Source organism: Zeugodacus cucurbitae, chromosome 4 (genome assembly GCF_028554725.1).
Source record: "Zeugodacus cucurbitae isolate PBARC_wt_2022May chromosome 4, idZeuCucr1.2, whole genome shotgun sequence".
NCBI classification, from domain to species: Eukaryota; Metazoa; Arthropoda; class Insecta; order Diptera; family Tephritidae; genus Zeugodacus; species Zeugodacus cucurbitae.
This window is the reverse complement of record NC_071669.1, coordinates 43,110,011-43,126,621: the sequence shown is the minus strand read 5'-3', so window position 1 is coordinate 43,126,621 and position 16,611 is coordinate 43,110,011. Positions and strand designations below refer to the sequence as shown.

Here is a 16,611-nt window from a genome sequence, read left to right as displayed (position 1 = left end):
ATGCATATAGTAAATGTTTATATGTGAATTTTTCTATTTTTATCCGTAAACCTTATTCATTTGAGTTCAACTGAAAGACATCTTTATTTTAATAGTCAATAGTATTGTCCTTATATTTTAAAACTAAATTAAGCCGCTTAGGCATAGAATTAACTAATGACTGTATAATAGCTATGCCAATATTGGCCCATCCTTACTCTAGGGTTAATATAAGATGACTTACTCTCTCAAACTGCGCTCCGTTTTAGAAAACAGGAGCAGAGAGGATTGCTCAAAGATCCTCAATCGGGTTTTGACTCGAACTCAATGCTGGCCATTGTAATACGGTAAATTTGCGGTCGATAAAGAAGTTCAACGTATGGATTGAAACGTTATCTTGCTGATATGTCCAGTTATTGCCAGCACATTTTATTAAATCACCGTCCAAAAGATCTACATAGATATTAGCATTCATTAGAGTAGATTTAAAACATGTAGATGTCATTCCACTGCAGTAGAATGCAGTCTATAAAATCAAGATACTGTCTTCGAAGCATTGCTTGAAGCAAAACTGTTGTTCCTGATGAGAATCCCTCTTTGTAATTTTGTTGATACTTATTATCATTTTCATCGAGAAAAGAAAATACTATTCGAAGGAGTTTGAATTTATCCATGAAAGCTCTTAATAAAGATTGTCTGTCCGTCTGTCCTTCGCTGTGACTAAAGCACAATTCGAAGACTATGGGTCGAACAAGGAGCTCGGGTCGTGTAGACGCAGGATGCAGAAAATTGTCAACAGGTCTAAACTAGCGACTGTTGGAACGAGTATAAGGATCTTCTAATGTTATTCACAAAGTTGGTGCGCAGACCCAAACGTCAGTCCTCGAAAAGGTTTTCAAGTAGTTTGAAAATAACAATGAGATGGAGGGACTCAGGAAGCTATCATCTAAAAGCTTTGCCTCGACAGGTCTAATTTACAAGAATGTCGGGGAGTGGACGGTGATCTGAACAGGATTGGGGCAAGAAAGATCAAAGGGCGTTCGAAGGATTTACGAAGGACATGAAATTGGTTGGCGTACGGTCTGGTGGTGGCGCACGCTTGAATAATGGAACTGACAGATCAAGAAGACTAAATAAAATTGAATATCTCTTCTGCTCGTGTTCTGTATTGGCAAGGCACCGTTTCAAGCATTTGGGGTCCCATAGTTTGTGAAAAGGCCACATAACTAATATGTAATAATTGTGTATATGTGCTTCGGAGTAGTGAGATGCTAATTAGGTAGTATTTAACATAATTAGGCATACACACTGAAAAACAATTAGGAGTGTAGTACTCAATAACTTTTCTTCTCAAATAAACTAATAAAATGGCAACAAAGTATTCAATGATTCACAACACACTCAAACACAAAAGGCCACAAGTACACATTTCTGCAAAACGCTTTCATTGCTCGGAGTATGCTACTTGTAACTAAATAAATGATGTAAGGCTTATAATAAATTATATGCCAATTAACATTCCCTCCTCTACGAGTATACCAATAGGAAAAACACACACAAAATAACTACATTTATGTATATTTAAATATGTAATATACTCGTGTACATAATATAATGGAAATTAAGTGGCCCTCCCATAAGTGTATTTGCTCCATATAAATAAAGTTATTTGCATTTTACTTCAAACGCTAGGTGATGGCAGCAATTTAACGAGTCTTATTAAGAATTACGACCTCTAATAGGCAACAACCGATCTGTGGGGAACCATGCAGGGAGAACTATTTAAGCGGTTTATGAACATTTAGAGTTTTTGAAGTGTTTTACGATGTACTTTGAGTTTATGAAGTTAAATTTATTCACTTAATTTGGGTATTTTATTATTTTCGTATAGGTGCAAAGTTTATTAATTTTTTATTTTACTGCTTACATAAGAGCTTAAGGTTTGCTGCGGTCGTCATCAAAAGTGGGGTTTCTCATCCGAGACTCTGTTCGATATTTCATTGGGGAGGTTTTTTTAAGTAGTGGATCCCAAACCCTACCGACAACCGCAGAAGCGGGCCTCGTCTTCTCACTTTAGCTCGCCTTCAAACGGATGTCTGTTGGCTACCCAGAGGATACTTGGTCTAAAATCGGAACTCGTGACCTGCTTGAGTCATATGCACAATAATCGTTCCTGGCCACTCCCAAGTTGAATGGCAATCAGAAACATTCCTCACTTGCGTGAACTTCTAAATATTATCCTATCCCCCTGCTTAATAGCACCTAACTAGAATGTATTTGGTAAATACTTCATATAATGTTGAAAATATTACATTTTTATACTCTCGCAACAAATGTTGCTAAAGAGAGTATTATAGTTTTGTTCACATAACGGTTGTTTGTAACACCCAAAACTAAACGAGTTAGGTATAGGGTTATATATACCAAAGTGATCAGGGTGAAGAGTGGAGTTCAAATCCTAATGTCTGTCTGTCCGTCCGTCCGTCCGTCCGTCCGTCCGTCCGTCTGTGCAAGCTGTAACTTGAGTAAAAATTAAGATATCTTGATGAAACTTGCCACACTTATTTCTTGGCACCATAGGGAGGTTGCTTTCGAAAATGAGCAAAATCGGCCACTGCCACGCCCACAAAATGGCGAAAACCGAAAACACATAAAGTGACATAACTAAGCCATAAATAAAGCTATGGAAATAAAATTAGGAATGAAGGATCGCACTATGTAGGGGCATATTTGGATGTAATTTTTTGGGAAGTGGGGGTGGCCCCGCCCCTACTAAGTTTTTTGTACATATCTCGCAAACCAATAGAGCTATATAATCCAAACTTTCTGCAGTCGTTTTTTTTCGCCACTTCCTAATATAGTCCAAAAATTAAAGAAATCGGATCATAACCACGCCCACCTCATATACAAAAGTTAGGTTGAAAATTACTAAAAGTGGGTTAACTCACTAACGAAAATCGTCAGAAACACTAAATTTCACATAAGAAATGGCAGATGGAAGCTGCACTCAGATTTTTTTACAAAATGGGCGTGGCGTCGCCCACTTATGGGTCAAAAACCATATCTCAGGAACTACTTGACCGATTTCAATGAAACTTGGTTTGTAATAGTTCCCTTACATCCCAATGATATGTTGTGAAAATAGGCCAAATCGCTTCACAACCACGCCAACTTCCTATATACCAGAACTTTGAAGACGATCCGAATCGTTTACTTTACAATATATAAAGTAAGCACTAGTGAAGATATCGGTGCAGAACTTTGCACAAATGCTATGTTTATAGTGTGGCAGCCCCATTCTAAAAATCGCCCAAATCGGACCATAGGTTTTTAAGGCCCCAAATATCGAACATGAGGACCTCGGTGCTTCTAACTTAATATTATGGTTTCCAACATTCAATGGACTTTATACAATATATATGACGAACATATGGGTCAAATTGTGTATTATATAATATAAATAAAGTTAAATAAATAAATTGCGAGAGTATAAAAAGTTCGGTTACACCCGAACTTAGCCCTTCCTTACTTGTTTTCTTTCAATTGTAGGAAAACTGATAAAATAATAACAAATAGTCACTTTCTTTTCATAAATAAATAATTTCATTAAGGAAGGACTGCACATTTAAAAAAAATAGGAAAATATTTACATTTAGTGAAATTTTGTATATCTCGTAAGTATTTAATAATGTTTTATTAATATTTTATATTTGTTTATTTATTGAATCTACCCTTTGAAGCGTAACAATAAGTTATAAAATCTTAATTCTAATTAAAACTAGACAAGCTCAACCAAGTGATTGAGTTGTTTTAGTGAGACGTTGTTCTTCACTGTGCTGGCATATCTCTTCTTTTTAGACGTGATTGATTACAAGAATGTACTAAAGCATTAGCCAATGGGTTTGGATGATCTCGGAGTTTGGGTAAATATTTGTGTCTGCTGTTCTCTACTTCTTTCTTTACCATGAGAATACCAAGATCTTTCTGGATATTTGCATTACGCATGTACCATGGTGAGCACGTGATTGTTCTAAGCATTTTTGATTGAAATCTCTGAATTATATCGATATTGGTAGCACAGGTCGTACCGAAATTTGTTGTCTAGTCTAAGTTTTGAATTTTTGTTTAGAAGCCAATTTAAATTTGCAGCTCTTATCTTCATGCAGGTTATTTTGCTCGATATGTGTTTTCTCCACGTGAGCCTTCTATCCAAGTGAATACCAAGATATGTTACTTCAGTCGCTTGGGGTACTAAAATATTGTTCATTTTAACTGCCGGACACGTTTTTGGTCTTTGGGAATATGTAACATGCTTGCACTTTTGTTCGTTTACATTTATACGCCAGTTGGCTAGCCATTTTTCGACAAAAATCAAATGATCTTCTAATACTCTTGATGCTATAATTGGGCATTTATTTCGGCTCACTAAAGCTGTGTCATCCGCAAAAGTTGATGTCAAAATATTACTAGCTGTTGGAAGGTCTGCTTTATATATTATGTATAGAGTTGGCCCTAAAACTCTGCCCTGCGGTACACCAGCTCTTATTGGCCGTTCTTCAGATATGAAGTCTCCTACTTTGACAGTAAACTTTCTATTTTTTAAATAACCCTCCAAAGTTTTATGCATCTCAAGTGGTAAGCTTTTTTTAATCTTATATAAAAGCCCGTCATGCCACACTTTATCGAACGCCTGAGCCACATCTAGAAATATAGCAGAACAGTACTCTCTATACTCGAACGCCCTTCTGATTTCGTTAGTAATTCTATATTCTTGTTCTACAGTGCCATGTTTTGCACGAAAACCGAATTGGTGCGTTGGTATTACATTATTTTCATGGAGGAAAGGAGCCATCTTTGATTGTAACACTTTTTCAAATATTTTAGAAAGACAGGGTAGAAGACTGCTTGGTCTGGATGAACACGGCTGTGTCAAGTCTTTACCTGGTTTGTCTATCATGATGATCTGCGACTTTTTCCATGAAATTGGATAGTACCCGAAACTGAGAATAGCGTTAAAGAGCAAGGAGAGCACTGTTAAAGCAATATTTGGTAACTCAATTAGCATTTTTGGATATTGACTTTTGGGCTTTCCAAAGAGAATTTCGTTTGTTTGAATTTGGATAAGAACCTTTGTGGCTAATTTTTACCGAAATTATCAGTAATTCTCTCAGATATTTAAAATTAACTCAAAGAAGATGTATTCCTTATAATAGTGGTCCTCTGTGCCAAAAATAGGCAAAATCAGGTCAATACTTTATACCGTATATATCAGTTAATATAAGAGATATCTTAGAAAAATTAAGTGAACGTATAATCTAGAATGTATTGCCGCTTGGTGGTGAAAATGGGTGAAATATGTTCGGAATTGTCTTAGCTTCACATGTTCAGTATAATCATATTCCTTATTCTAGTGGACTTTATAGCCGGATATATGCATATCTATATATCTTAATTAAATTTCGTGGAAACAAGTTGCTCAAGCTATGGTGATAAACTCGATCTAAAGCTTGGTCTAGTTGCCCTACTAAATACAATAAAGTGTCACTATGTGCTCACACATTTGAGATTTGCAAATTGAACTTAACCCTGCCTTTCTTGTTTCTACTTAGAATGCAACATTTGAGAAAAGAACAAACGAATCTGAAAAGATGTTGAGAAAAGAAAACGTAATAGTCACTTTCTTCTTCAACATCAACCTTCCCATTACAAAAATGTTTATGTATTATACTTCAATACATTAAATTCGAGAGTGTGTAATTTGTCTCCAACAATTCTAATGAAAAAGTCTATATGGGTATGAGTGTCTGCTAAATCAACAAGTCAATGATGGTGATGACGAAGCTACCGAATTAGATACGACTCTACCAACAAACAATAACAAACCGAATGCCGATAGACTCGTATATTACTTGGTATACACGTTCAAAGTTTATTGCCGAACGTTCGTAGTAGCTTCTGCACGTGTAAAGTTTTCAAGCGATATATTTCATACTTGAGGCTAGAAAGAAGCAAAAAAATGTCCATGTATGTATGCTTATGTCTGTGTTCTATGCCGCAGACGATAAATTGTTTAGCTGGCTTCAACTCAGCAGGCGTCTAATATGGGGAGAGCGCCTATTTATAGGCAAATTATATTGGCATGCTCGGTTTATGAATGACAAAGAAATAGAGAGTGGCAAGAGAATTATGAATTCTGTTCCTGCGTTGAGACATCGTCGACTAGTTGATTATTAGATTAAACAGGCATTTATGAGATAGCTCGTGTGTTCTTTTAACTTTCAAGTGAATAATAGGTAGTAAATATGATTATGGATAGATAATTGATATAATTATAATCGAAAAAATTCTTTGCTCTCGAGGACCCCCAATTTAAAATTTCCAAAATATGGTAGTTGTTTAAGATTAATACTTTTAATTTTATTCCTAATATTTAAGTTTATTCCTAATTGTTATAATTCCTATCTGGCAATGCCTTATCTTTGCTTACTTTGTTTTCTTTCTTTTACCATCCACTTCTGTTTGCTATGCTATTTGTTTACGCGAATGCAATGTTACGGTATTTTAAATTCCTACAAACTACTATAAATAGTGCAGGACATACATGCACTAGTCCTTCTCTTTTCGGATGTCAAGCTATACGGTCAAACCGTCAAATAAAGTAAGATCATATTGGAACTCTACCCGCTGTAAAATTAATTATTTAACATTTTTTGGTGCCTCCTGTGAGGACAAATATTTAAATTTTGTTTGTGTTAATTGAGTGATTTTCATGGCGGAATTAACCTGGCGTACATCTGCGGTGAATTCTATAAAGCGCATACACGCACGTGTGTCTGACGGCGTCATGGACGATCTGGATGTTTTTCATCTTCAACAAGAACTCAGATCAGTTGAAACACACTTCGAGCGATTCGTGAAGAATCACAATCATCTGGTTGGAGGAGCTACGCCCACCGAGATGGGTTCACACGATGCGCTTGGGGAACCAGTAGAGGAGCTTTACAAGGAAGTATGCAGTAAACTTAATCGGTTAATCTCATCGTCAAAGGTCGAATCCAATGTCACCGATGGAGCGCGCGATTGCCCCATATCATCGCTGGATGGCCACTTGGTTGATCTTAAGTTAGATCCGTTAGCTATTCCGTCATTCGATGGAGACATGTGCAAGTGGTTAGCGTTCAAAGATGCGTTTGAAACACTGGTTCATCACTCGGCATACCCGGAAGCATTTAAGTTGGGCAAACTTCGTCAGGCAGTCAATGTAGCCTCTGTTCCCTTAATTGGAGGAATCTACTCGGGTGGCTATCAAGAGGTGTGGAATGCTCTGAAGGAACGTTACGACAACAAAAAGCAGCTAGCGGAACTACACGTATCCCGTTTTCTTAACCTTAAGGCAGCTACCCTGGAGTCATCACAATCGTTGCTGTCAATTGTGGACACGGTTCATGAGTCACTGCGTGCTCTGCGGGTGATGGATATTCCTATACATCACTGGGATGCAATAGCTGTACCAATCGTGGTGACTAAGCTTCCAGCTGTAACCAAAAGGGATTGGTGTATGACGTGCTCTCCTACCGACATACCACAGTTAGAAGATCTATTGAAGTTCCTCGAAAAACGTGCTCATAGCCTGTCTTCGGAACCATCGACTGCGTTAATGGTGTGTCGGCAACAACGGCCAGTGAGGGCGCATGTCGCGACTACAGATGCAGCGTTGTGTGCTCATTGCAGCTTACCACATCGAATCGCTAAGTGCCCTACAGTGTTGGCTCTCAATCTAGAGCAACGATTTGAGGCGATTAGGAGATTGCAATTGTGTTACAACTGCCTACGTGCTGGACATTCGCTAAGGCAGTGTTCCTCAGGTAATTGCCGAAATTGTGGTCGCAAGCACAACACAATCTTATGCCGAGCTAAGGTCAATAATGCGTCAACGCTTGGATCTTCAATTACTTCACCAGTATCTAATAACGTGCCTGCTGAGGTGCAGACAACCTCAACAGCATGACTAGCAGCACCCGCCAGGTCCCTCGTTGTCAACCCAAAGCCGATCACTCTTTTAGCAACAGCGCGTGTATATGCCATTGGAGACGCATCGGTGCAACGAGTGGCCCGGGTATTATGTGACCCTGGATCCCAGGTTAGCTTCGTAACGGACCGACTAGCTAACTGTTTGCAACTATATCGACGAAAATGTAACGTAATCGTAGACGGAGTAGGTTCTGCCATTAGTACTCAAGTGAACGGCAGTGTGACCTTCACTCTGAGATCAACAACAACTAATTTTGAGATGCGAATTGATGCCTTGGTTTTATCGTCCATTACTTCTCCGACTCCAGCAGTGAAGATTGACATGAACCAATGGCCATACTTGAAAGGCTTAGCTTTGGCGGACGACCAGTTTGGTACGCCTGGAACAATCGACATTCTTATCGGCGCGGACGTGTGGGGTCGACTCATACAAGGGGAGGTCATCGGTGGAGGACCAGACGAACCTTTTGCCCAGCGTACCCGCCTTGGATGGGTGGTGTTTGGCCCAGCAGCAGTGTCTCATACTTCGATGGAATCATTGCTCACACTCACCACGTTAGTAGAGAGAGAGGATCACCATTTAGAAGAACTGGTGAGTAAGTTTTGGCAAATGGAAGACATAACGGTTGCTGGCGATTCGCAAGAGAACGAATGCGAGCAGATCTTCGAAACCACACATAGCCGTACCTCAAATGGCCGTTATATTGTACGGTTACCCCTTCAACGAAATGCAACGGAACTTGGTGACTCGTACACACTTGCAGTACGGCAGTTTCATAGATTTGAGCGTCGCATGTTTGCAGATCCAGTTCTTAGAGAAAACTACATTACATTCATGAAAGAGTACGCCGCACTTGGGCATATGGAATTGGTACAATCACCCTACGATCACACTAACTGCTACTATATTCCACATCATGCGGTCACAACGAAATTCCGCGTGGTGTTCAACGCTTCGGCACCTACCAGCACTGGAGTCTCACTTAACGACATTCAACTGGTTGGTCCAACGCTTCAGGATTCTCTTAGTAGTATACTTTTACGTTTTCGACGCTATCGAGTGGCGATTACTGCGGACATCGAGAAAATGTTCCGGCAAGTGTTGGTTGCACCTGAGCATCGCGATTACCAACGAATCATCTGGCGAGAGTCTCCGGATGACGACATCCAAGTGTACCGCTTGAAGACTATCACATATGGGATGGCATGCAGTCCTTACAATGCAGTTCGTACACTGCAACAATGTGCTCGTGACAATTCAACTGTGGTACCAAATACACAGCAAGCTGCACTTGCTCGAACGGCGATACTAACCTCGTTTTATGTTGATGACTTTCTAAAAAGTTGTGAAAGCGCTAGAGATGCAATAGAACTAGCAACGAACGTGGATGCCATTCTCTCTGCAGGGCAGTTCACCTTAAGAAAATGGAATTCGAACGATAGTCAGGTGATGAAGTGCTTAGCTAATGAATCATCTCTTTCTAGTTACATCTTCCATTCGGGTACGGCTTCCGTTTTGGGCCTACGATGGGACGCATTGACGGATCAGTTGTTCTTTCGTGTCGATCTCAGTCAGACAGGAGAGATACCTACGAAGCGTCGAGTACTCAGCGAAGTAGCGCGGCTCTTTGATCCTACTGGATTGTTGGCGCCTGTGGTTGTAACTGGGAAAATATTTATTCAGCGGCTGTGGTCTGCGGGCCTTTCTTGGGACACACCATTACCTGATAATCTTTGTCGCGAGTGGCTGAAGTATAGATCGCTGCTTCCAGAACTCAATCAAGTTCGCATCGGTCGGTGGATAGGTATGACTCCACATGTTCCAACATCGCTTCATGGCTTTTGCGATGCTAGCGTACACGCATACGCAGCTGTGATCTACACAAGGACGTCTTGCTCCAACGATTCGATACGTTTCACACTTCTGACGGCACGCACCAAGGTGGCACCACTCAAGGCCGCTACCATACCACGCCTGGAACTTTCGGCAGCACTACTATTAGCTGAGACACTTCAAAACGTGCGAGATGCAATGGGTTTGGCTGATGTTCCCTACTATCTGTGGTCAGATTCTGCGATTGTATTGTGTTGGTTAAAGAAGAATCCAACAACACTGAAACCTTTCATATGCAATCGAGTTCGTCGAATACAGGAGCTGACATCCCCCGCCCGCTGGCATCACATCCGTTCCGCTCAAAACCCAGCTGATTGTGCCAGCAGAGGCATCACACCTGAAGAGCTATTAGTACACCCACTTTGGTGGCATGGCCCGGACGAGACACACATGATCTATTCTACTAACAATGATACTTTGCTCAGCAAGGACGAGTCTGAAGTTATAGTCGCTGAAACTCGTAACACTAATAAGATGATTGTACTCGTTTCACATCCATTGTATACACATCGTCCAAACGGACAGGCTATTTTGTTAACTGAACGTTTTTGTACAATTACCCGCCTCTTGGGCACAATTGCCATTATTCTTCGTTGGTTACAGCGCCGACGACATCTTCGTCAACCGGTCATCGTTGCGCAGGAACTAGATGACGCACTATACACCATAATCCGTTTAGAGCAAGAGGAACATTTTGCAGATGAAATCCGACATTTGAAGTCTCGTTCAGGTTTGGTATCCTCCTCTCGAATATTGCCTCTAAATCCATTTCTTGACGAGAACCAGATCCTACGAGTCGGAGGACGAATTCATAAAGCCGAATTAGCACATAATTCACGATTCCCGATTATCTTGCCAAAGGCAACGCCTTTGGTGAAGCTCTTATTACAACAAGCTCATGAAGTCACGCTACATGGAGGAACACAACTCATGCTGCATACTCTTCGTCGACGATTTTGGATCCTCAGTGCCAGACAGGCGGTCAAGAGTTTCATCCATAACTGCGTGATCTGCCGGCGTCACAGAGGGGAAGTGCTAACGCAACAAATGGCTTCCTTACCCGGGCAGAGGGTCAGAGCAGCACGGCCGTTCATTTCATCTGGTGTGGATTATTGTGGACCTTTCACACTACGTGTAAGAACGAAACGTTCGCGAACGCTCATCAAGACATACCTCGCCATATTCGTATGTATGGTCACCAAAGCTGTACACATTGAAGTTGTAGATGACCTGTCGGCACAGGCATTCCTAGACGCATTCACTCGTTTCATCAGCCGACGCGGTCCTTGTCGTGATTTATATAGTGACAACGGGACAGCCTTTGTTGGAGCTAACCGACTCTTGAAGGAAGATCTTGCAGCATGGCAGAGTGAGAATAATCAGCGGTTCTTAGCTGACACAGGCACACATTGGCATTTCATCACCCCCAGTGCTCCACATCAAGGAGGTATCTGGGAGGCTGCGGTGAAGTCCGCTAAGCATCACTTGATACGCTGCGTGGGTACACAAGTCATGTGGTATAGTCAACTGCAAACATTGGCCGTTAGAATCGAAGCTTGTCTCAATTCTCGTCCGATTACACCACTGTACGACGATCCTGAGGACAAACTTGCCTTAACGCCAGGCGATTTCCTGATTGGGTCGCCGCTCCTGGCGGTCCCTGAACCAGATATTCAACAAGTTCCTTCCAACCGATTGAAACAGTGGCAATGGATAAGTCAACTTCATCAAAGATTTTGGGATAGGTGGAGTGAGGAGTATCTCACCATCTTGCAGAGACGGAACAAGTGGCAGCGACGCACACCGAACATAAGGGTGAAGGATATCGTTCTAGTTAAACAAGAGAACATGCCTCCTTCGCATTGGTGTCTTGGTCGAGTCATATCAGTACATCCTGGAGCTGATGGAGCTGTCCGCAATGTCACGTTGAGAACCTCTAAAGGATACATGAACCGAGCTGTCCAGAAATTGTGTCTCTTGCTAGAGAACGAGGATTTCGAGTCGGTAGACTCGACCGGGCAGAATGTTTAAGATTAATACTTTTAATTTTATTCCTAATATTTAAGTTTATTCCTAATTGTTATAATTCCTATCTGGCAATGCCTTATCTTTGCTTACTTTGTTTTCTTTCTTTTACCATCCACTTCTGTTTGCTATGCTATTTGTTTACGCGAATGCAATGTTACGGTATTTTAAATTCCTACAAACTACTATAAATAGTGCAGGACATACATGCACTAGTCCTTCTCTTTTCGGATGTCAAGCTATACGGTCAAACCGTCAAATAAAGTAAGATCATATTGGAACTCTACCCGCTGTAAAATTAATTATTTAACAGTAGTCTTGCACTCAGACTTATTTCTAGGGAGAATCTCTTAGTGAACTTGTACATTTGAAGACATCAAGACATCGTTATTAGTTCTCTTTCAGTTTCCTATACTCGGTCATAAATATTATTGGTATTAGTTAAAATATAACGGTATTAGTTATCTACAAATGAAATAACAAATTTGCCAATATATCTCCTTATTCTCCTTTGTTTTCATGTTTATCATCTTCCGTTTTAACTGTATTGTATATAATTCAAGCTGTGCTTATGGCCCTTATCAACTGAACTGACCCTTATTAATTTCGCCTATATTATATACACATAAACAACTTAGTTTCGGCTCTGTTTATCTAACACAGAAAAATATGGGGACGCCAACTTTGCATTTTACCCAAACTTTCATTGACAACATTCACTGTTCACTCATATCATAAGGTGAGCTAACAAAATAATAGAGCTATCAGTGCTCAACCAATACGTAGTTGTTCTGTTTCAAGTAAGTAACGACCGAATACGGAGATATGTATAAATATGTGGAAGGGATGATACGAAAATAGCACGAGCCATTGCTAAAATTAACACATTACTGCTAAAATCACAATTTGGTGTAGTAAAATTTATTGATCAAGTGGCCAAATTGTAATTTTATATCGGGGAATATGCGTATATAAGTGCTAAGAAATATATATGTAAATACAAGTACTTACATATGCATCCGAAGTGGGTATTAACCATTAAGTATGAATTTGTGATATTTATTAATGTAGGATGTGTGGTTACATTTATTTATTTCGTCGGAAAATTTATTTTTTTACAACATTGTTAGAGTTAATCTAAACAGACTTGTTTTGATGTTTCCGAATTTATCCTTACATCTTCTAATAAACAATCAAATTGTAGCTTCCTCGAAAGCAAATTATCTTGGATGAATAATTAATCAAACTTGAAACTACTTTCACAACAATAGTTTGTGTTGAAGCCCACTCCCTAGATGAATGAAATTAATAAAGTTAAAAAATTGAACATTTTATCGAATAATTTGTGAACATCTCATATTTTTTAATAACATACTATGGAAAGCTTTAAAAAAGGATGGTTAAGATAGCTGACCGGGTTATTCCACATGTATAGGTTTTGTGATTTGGATTTTTGCAGCTTTTGAAATAGAAAACGAATAAAAACTAATTTAATGACTTGAATTCGTGACTACTATTGAAAGAACAACAGGTGCACCAGGGTGGACTCTATCAAAAGAAGAAAAAAATTAAGTTAGGTTATAAGCCAACTGTTAAATGCACTAAACATCAGCAAATTTTTTAAAGCTATCATGAAGACACGTGCATTTGAACCACCTTCAAAATTTTAACAACTTTATAAGTTTAACTCCTCAATGGCAAAATTTAATATCTAAGTAATCCGATTGAGCCGCTGAGCTCATGCAAGGATGTTAAAATGCTTCCTTTTTACGCTCAAATGGAAGTCGATGCTCCAAGAGGCTTATAAAAATGGCTTTGCGTCGGAGTAAATGTGACAATATTCGGCTTTTGACGCGGTACAGTAGCAGACAAAAAATTCCTACCGGCGGCCAGCAAACAAATATTTAATTTTTAAAAACCTCAATGAATTAATATACACGAATCTTAAAAATTAACTGATAAATAAAAATTAAATCACAATAAAGGCGTACTTAAAACGGACTATTGGGCAAGGAGGATCCCGAATGTTCTGGTGATGGCTTTCGTATTATGGTTTTGGTGATCTGTCAACATTTGTGGAGCAGTATGCACAGAAATTGTCGAAATTGTTATACCTTCATCTTAAGCCATCCTTTGAAGGGATTTTTCTTATTAATTTTGCTGGCGGTTCTGCTCTTTGTTCAAAGCGGTAAGTTACATTTTTAGTTACTTTCCTTAATTTTTATACAGCAAATCTAAGGTTTTACATTTCAAACATTTTTGTTTTGTTTTCAGAAAATGGAATATGGGGATAATGTGAATGTGTAATTAGATTAGATTCCTCATGTCAAACACTTCCGATCTGAATAAAATGTTAACGAATTAGTACTTAAGTACCAAATACAATATTGCTCAACATTTATGAAAAAAGGTAAGAATATTAGGATTAATATAATAATTATTTGATTCCAGAATGTAATTATTTGATTCCAGAAGTATTTCTGAGGCACAAAAAAAGAAAATTTTTCAAATTAACAAAACGTGTCTTTTTCCATCTGTTCTGATTTCCACATTTTTTGATCACTACTGTATATATAAATATTCATGAAATTTGGTTTTTTATATCTAACACTTGGCAACACTTAAGTGCTTGTATTAAGCTCTAACTGTTAAGTTGATTTGCAAATATTGCGGCGTGCAACATCCCCAAGGATATTAAGACGTTAAATATAAAATTTTAACACGCTTACATATGTTAGCTTCCAACGGTGGTTAAATAACGTTTATGCGACCACGAAGTGTTTTATGTTTAGTCATAGTTATTGCAATAATTCCGAAACATATTGAATGTTTTTTAGCACACGAAAAATTTCTAAGCGCACTAAAATGTTTCATTTGTTATTGTATATTTAATACGAATATATAAATTGTAAATAAATATATATATATATATATATAAATTATATTATTTTTACAAATTGTTTTTAAATCACACAATCTATCACTGACAATGCACCGTTAGCTTATACTCATGTGTGACTATCTCTTTATTTTGTTTTTTTCACCTGTTCTCGCTGCTCAAATGACAATTGTAAATAACGGCGCAACAACTGTGCGCTCACTAAGTGCTTAAGCAAATCTGCGGAACCCAATAGCGCCAATAAGGCAATTTCCACAAAGAGTCTTTTGAATTTGTTAGTCACTCGTTGCCATTTTAACGCACGTTACGAGGCGTCAAAACACCGAAATGCACCATTTCAGCGCTAGCGCCAACCCCTCAGTACTTATTTAATGTAATTATCACTTTAATGATTGCGGTGTTAAGCGAAAATAATCAAAACAGCGAAAAAAAATAAATTAAACACACCAAAAAGCACTCTACAGCATACACCAGGAGCACACACACAAACTGGCATACAGGGCGTATGAGTGCTCCGCGTATCTTCAAAAAATCAATCGATATTTTTACTAAGCTCTTTTACACATATTCATGCGTGTGTAAGTGTGCGCGAATGTGTTTACTAAGCGCGCGGCGTATAAACTGCACAATAATGATATGATGGCTCATTGACTATCGACCATTTTCAAACACATTTTGCTCTCTCACAGAATTTCCACACTTTTCCATTTAGCGATTTGGCATTTTGTCACTGAGTCATGCGAAAATAGAAATGCCAAGCAAAGAGTGAAAAAGCGAGCACTTTCAAATTATCATACAACTTTTTCTTCATTGATATATTTTTAGTGAAGAAATTTGCATAATTCTACAAATATTTTTGTTGTTTTTATAATATTTTTTGAAGAAGTTTACTTTTAGCAACACGATTTGGAGTTTAAGAAAGCGCTTAGCTGCTGCTAAACCACAAGCACAAACACAAGCAGACCAGTACTAGTGAGGGAAAACAACCAACTGTTGAGTTGTCTGGCAACAAACTGTTGCTTTTCACATTAGCGCCTTCACTCAATAGCTTCACATAATTATTCTTCATATTTTCATCTACTCAGCGGGCAATTTCAAGCATAAACGTTATTTTTTGAAACACAGCTGTTAGATCTAGCACCTCGCTTGATTCATAATTAATATATTTTTTAGCAATAATGCTGTAACCCTCACTTACTGATCATTAAATTCTTTATCTGATTTTTGCTGTTTACTTATTTCTCTATTTTTCACCACTATATATCACTATAGTTCCATATGCGCACTGTATTGTACTATATTTCACATTTCAAGCGTTTTTGCTAAGTTTTTCGTCCAGCGGCTTTAACACACCAATTATAACTGAGTGCCCAATTGAATCCGCTAATACGTGGCTACTAAATAGCAGTGTGTATGCCCGCACACTCGAACGCCCGTAACGCGGGCAATAACTCTCTGTCGCCGTGGCGTTGGTGTGTCGTTCGCGTGAATGTTCCACACTTCCTCGACGTCGCGTACATTCCTTCGATGTTTGCGTCTGATTAGCAACTATGACAGTGTGGAGTATGCGTACACTTTGAGAAAAGCACGAGCTGGAAGCAATTAGTGCTGTGTGATTTACAAGTTGTAATCGTTTCACATCGAATTCGCGTTAAATGTTTTGCTGATTAGCTGATAGGGGTAACTTTTTTGTGGATTGTAAATTGTTCAGATTTTAGATTTTCGGAAATCGGAATCAGATTATTGTCAAGTCAGATATTTAAGAATAATGCGCGCCAATCTC

At 38.8% G+C, this 16,611-nt stretch overlaps 1 protein-coding gene across 1 annotated transcript; it reads left to right on the top strand.

Annotated features, from left to right (window-relative positions):
* Positions 1-8,332: 8,332 nt before the first annotated feature.
* LOC128921652 (uncharacterized) lies at positions 8,333-11,935 on the top strand. The gene has a single exon (XM_054229804.1). The coding sequence runs from the start codon at positions 8,333-8,335 to the stop codon at positions 11,933-11,935; it is 3,603 nt and encodes a 1,200-aa protein (XP_054085779.1).
* The last annotated feature ends 4,676 nt before the right edge of the window (positions 11,936-16,611 follow it).

What these genes read in the sequence shown, in the direction of transcription:
- LOC128921652 (XM_054229804.1), top strand. Translation starts at nt 8,333, where the DNA reads ATGAACCAATGGCCATACTTGAAAGGCTTAGCTTTGGCGGACGACCAG.